Source organism: Scomber japonicus, chromosome 5, assembly GCF_027409825.1.
Source record: "Scomber japonicus isolate fScoJap1 chromosome 5, fScoJap1.pri, whole genome shotgun sequence".
In the NCBI taxonomy this organism is placed as follows: domain Eukaryota; kingdom Metazoa; phylum Chordata; class Actinopteri; order Scombriformes; family Scombridae; genus Scomber; species Scomber japonicus.
Window position 1 is genome coordinate 3,082,002 of NC_070582.1, and position 5,000 is coordinate 3,087,001.

Consider the following 5,000-nt stretch of genomic DNA (forward strand, 5'->3'; position numbering starts at 1 on the left):
CATAGCACAACCTGTATCTATAGCAACCAAAGAACAACCTGTATCTATAGCAACCATAGAACAACCTGTATCTATAGCAACCATAGAACAACCTGTATCTATAGCAACCATAGCACAACCTGTATCTATAGCAACCAAAGAACAACCTGTATCTATAGCAACCATAGCACAACCTGTATCTATAGCAACCAAAGAACAACCTGTATCTATAGCAACCATAGCACAACCTGTATCTATAGCAACCATAGAACAACCTGTATCTATAGCAACCATAGAACAACCAGTATCTATAGCAACCATAGCACAACCTGTATCTATAGCAACCATAGCACAGTCTGTATCTATAGCAACCATACAATAACCTGTATCTATAGCAACCATACAACAACCTGTATCTATAGCAACCATACAACAACCTGTATCTATAGCAACCATACAACAACCTGTATCTATAGCAACCATAACACAACCTGTATCTATAGCAACCATAGAACAACCTGTATCTATAGCAACCATAGAACAACCTGTATCTATAGCAACCATAGAACAACTGAAAGTTAGATTTAAGCCATAATGAGAGTATATATCTGTAAAACTGACTTCCAGATCATTTATATAAAAATATATACGACACATATGTGATCTTGCATATAACAGGTGTTAATAAATAACATCCAGCTTGTGGTCTTTACTCACCATCTTCATCCTGGACGCAGATGCCGAACATTCGCAGGATGTTGGGCGACTCGAAGCGTCTCATGGTTTCAACTTCCTTATTGAAAAACGTCCGTATCTCCCTAAAATATGAAATATGGAGAAAATGTTTGGTTGTTTTGTTTTATGTTGTTGATATGTGACAATAAAATACTTAAATAGACAAACTCTGAGCTCAAAGTGAGGATGTTGTGTTATTATCACTACTGAGAGGCTGATGACTCTTATTCAGCTCATATTCATATGTGCATTCCTTCCTTCCTTCTTTCCTTCCTTCCATATTTCCTTCCTTTATTCGTCCATCCTTTCTTCCTTCCCTCCTTCCTTCCTTCCTTCCTCCCTTCCTTCCTTCTGTCCTTCCTTCCTTCCTCCCTTCCTTCCTTCCTTCCCTCCCTCCTTCCTTCCTCCCTCTCGTCCTCCCTTCCTTCCTTCCTTCCCTCCTTCCTTTGTTTAATCCTTCCTTCCTTCCTTCCTTCCTCCCTTCCTTCCTTCTGTCCTTCCTTTCTCCCTCCCTTCCTCCCTTCCTTCCTTCCTCCCTTCCTTCCTTCCTCCCTTCCTTCCTTCCTTCCTTCCTTCCTTCCATATCTATTTAATGATGCAGCCCTCATCAGATCACATTGTTCTGTATGTGGCTCTTGAATAAAGATGAGTTTGACCTCCTGGTGTAAAGTATATTAAATTAAAGTATAGTAATACAACATGAAGTCATTGTGTTATCATCCTCGTCATCACATACTTGGGGCTGGTGTTCACAGGGTCGATGTATCTCTTGATGGCCACTGTGAATCCGTGGTACTGTCCTCTGTAAACCTCTGAGTTCGGTGTCCTCATGAAAGGTTCTTTGGGATATTCGTACTTCAGCTCGTCCGGTTTGATCATACGGATGACTTCATCGGTGGCGCTCGGCTTATTCACTGTGAAACAAACCCGAAAACACACAATCCATAAAGTTACAGGCAGGTCTGGATTGTAAAAGCGGGCCCCAAACGCCCCAAATTGCCCCTATATCATTATAATTTAATAATTAGAGTAATTATTGGAATATCAGCTCCTCCACCTCCAATCTTATTATTGTGATTTTAACTATATTATTATATTACTCTGAGTGCTGTGTTTCATTAACCCTTTGTAGGTGTACTTCTTTGCGTTTCCTTCCTCTTTGTTGCCATGACAACATAAAACATGGATTTATTTCTTCTCATTGAGCCTAAATGTGATGTTTTACCGCCTCTACAGACTCATTCACATCTTCGTTGGTTCTAAACTTTTATTAAAAACATGTTAGAGACTCATTCTGTTCATGTACAAGATGAGAACATGAAAGTCAACTTCAAAAATGTCTCCAGCAGGATCTCTGATGTCAGCACAACCTGTATCCATAGCAACCATAACACAACCTGTATCTATAGCAACCATAGCACAACCTGTATCTATAGCAACCATAGCACAGCCTGTATCTATAGCAACCATAGAACAACCTGTATCTATAGCAACCATAACACAACCTGTATCTACAGCAACCATAACACAACCTGTATCCATAGCAACCATAGAACAACCTGTATCTATAGCAACCATAACACAACCTGTATCTACAGCAACCATAACACAACCTGTATCCATAGCAACCATAGAACAACCTGTATCTATAGTAACCATAGCACAACCTGTATCTATAGCGCCCATAGAACCTGTATCTATAGGTTAGGTTAGGTTAGGTTAGGTTACTTTATTGGTCTCCCTAGGGAGAAATTTATCTTGGAGACAGGGACAGTGTTGCATAAATAACATACAATAAAAAACAAAACAACATGCAATACAGACATACGGTAAAAAGACAGACAGTGGTGGAACAAACGCAACCTGACATTGGATGATCCTACTCATGTACCGCCATATACCCCCTCCTCCCCATCAAAGCATTCACACAGGCATTCACATCACCTCCCATCACCCCCTCCACATCACCATAGCAACCTACCAGCTAGCAACCATAGCACGACCTGTATCTATAGTAACCATAGAACAACCTGGATCTATAGCAACCATAGAACAACCTGTATCTATAGCAACCATAGAACAACCAGTGTCTATAGCAACCATAGAACAATCTGTATCTATAGCAACCATAGAACAACCTGTATCTATAGCAACCACAGAACAACCTGTATCTATAGCAACCATAACACAACCTGTATCTATAGCTACCATAGAACAACCTGTATCTATAGCAACCATAGAACAACCTGGATCTATAGCAACCATAGAACAATCTGATGGTCTGTCTGTGCATTACATTCCTCATACAAGTGATAAAGATTGACCTAAAAGTTAAATGAGTTAAATAGATTTTAGTTTTTAACCAGATATCATGCTTTCAGTCAGAAACAGAGAGAGAGAGGATTTCACTGCATGGACTAACATTTCACACAGCAGCCCACTTCATGCTACAAATTAGAGATTCCACAGCGGGAGGAAGAGATTCATTCATCATTCATGGTCTGAAACAAACTCGAGAGATATTTGGATGTAAAGAAAGAGACAGAAGCAAAATGTAAAGACACAAATCAGAGCGGAGCAAACTGACTCACTGTGTCTGTGACCAGCAGCTGGAGCTTGAGGAGGGTAGATTAAAGTGTCAGTAGAAGATAAATTTAGTGTTTTTTTATGTGTAAATATATATAAAGACATTCCAGCAGAGCCCCAGAATATTAACCCTTTATTGGGCAAATAATAAAATTTGGTAACTTCTGTAAATATCCCAAAATATCCTTCCTTCCTTCCTTCCTTCCTTCCTGCCTTCTTTCTTCCCTTCCTCTTTTCCTTTCTCCCTCCCTCGTTCCTTATTTCCTCCATCCTTCCTTCCATCTGTTCTTCCTCCCTCCATCCTTCTCTCCTCCCTTCCTTCTTTCCTTCCTTCCTCCGTCCTTCCTTCCTTCCTTTCCTTACTTCCATCTGTTCTTCCTCCCTCCCTCCTTCTCTCCTCCCTTCCTTCTTTCCTTCCTCTATCCCCCTTTCTTCTTCCTTTCTTCCTTCTTTCTTCCCTTCCTCCCTCCCTCCCTCCTTCTCTCTTTCTTTCCTCCCCCTACCTTCCTTCCTTCCTTCTTTCCTCCGTCCTTCCTTCCTTTCCTTCCTCCCTCCTTCCTTGCCTTCCATCCTTCCATCCTTCCATCCTTCCTTCCTTCCTCCTTTCCTTTCAATGAGTGTCCTATAAAGGGTTAATGCAGAGCAGGAAATGTGCAGAATGAGACAGCATTAAGCGTTGTAGTGTACTCACACATATCGACGGCCGTTTCCACGCTGGCTTTAAGCTGTTCAAAGTGTTTGAGCATCGCGTCGGTTTTCTCCTGCTGAGCCTTCATGTACTCCAGCAGCACTGAGGAGCAGACGAACACAGATCACACAGAGATCAACAGACTCTGAAACCAGTCCAACTTTTCTACAAGATCAAGATTATGAAGGAATATCCACTTAATAAACACTGAGCTTATATCTTTATATATTAGTAAATGGTGAAAGTCTTCATACAGATCTACAGGTCTGTTTCTGACTGTAACCAAACCTGACTGCTGCTTTAAGTCCTTTACACATTAAATAGGTCATAAATGTATTTCTAAAAAAGGTGTAAAAAGTATTTCAACCATTTAGATTTGAATTGTGGAGCTAGGCTTCACAAACTGTGTTTCAACATTTCTGTGTTCAGGATTTAGTGATTAGCATAAACCTGCCCCTGCTGCTGTAGAGGTATAAATACATTCAGCACACACTACTACTACTACAGTCTACAGCTAGCCAGTTAGCTGGGTTAGCTGCCGAGCTAGCCACCGAGTTAGCCGCTGAGCTAGCAGCCGAGTTAGCCACCGAGCTAGCAGCCGACTTAGCCGCCGAGCTAGCTGCCGATTTAGCTGCTGAGTTAGCCGCCGAGTTAGCCGCTGAGTTAGCAGCCGGGTTAGCCGCCGAGTTAGCCGCCGAGTTACCCGCTGAACTAGCAGCTCAACTGGCACAGAAAGCTCTCAGACGTAGTGTCCATGTTTCTGGTAGAGGTGGTGACTTTGATTGACAGGTGACACGTGATAGGGGGCGGGGCTTCAGCATTTGGTAGCAGAGAAACAGGCTTTGACGCCTAATTTCATATATTTGGCGATTTTTTTAATCATTCAAATTTGGCAGGGTGGTTAACAACACACTTTTCTGTGGTATGTCAAACTCAGAACACATATTTATTCTTACTTTACACTGACTTTAAAGATTCAAACTATAAGGACGCTCTGACTTGACTCCTCAAC

At 41.6% G+C, this 5,000-nt stretch overlaps 1 protein-coding gene across 1 annotated transcript in view; it reads right to left on the minus strand.

Moving 5' to 3' along the window:
• Positions 1-5,000, minus strand: part of LOC128359164 (mixed lineage kinase domain-like protein) — a 15,919-nt gene that overhangs the window by 6,746 nt on the left and 4,173 nt on the right. Inside the window, exons 4-6 of the mRNA XM_053319601.1 lie at positions 3,992-4,090; positions 1,451-1,628; positions 697-797 (exon numbers count right to left, since the gene is read on the minus strand). Of these exons, the coding sequence (XP_053175576.1) occupies positions 697-797; positions 1,451-1,628; positions 3,992-4,090 (378 nt within the window). The remainder of the gene's footprint in view (positions 1-696; positions 798-1,450; positions 1,629-3,991; positions 4,091-5,000) is intronic.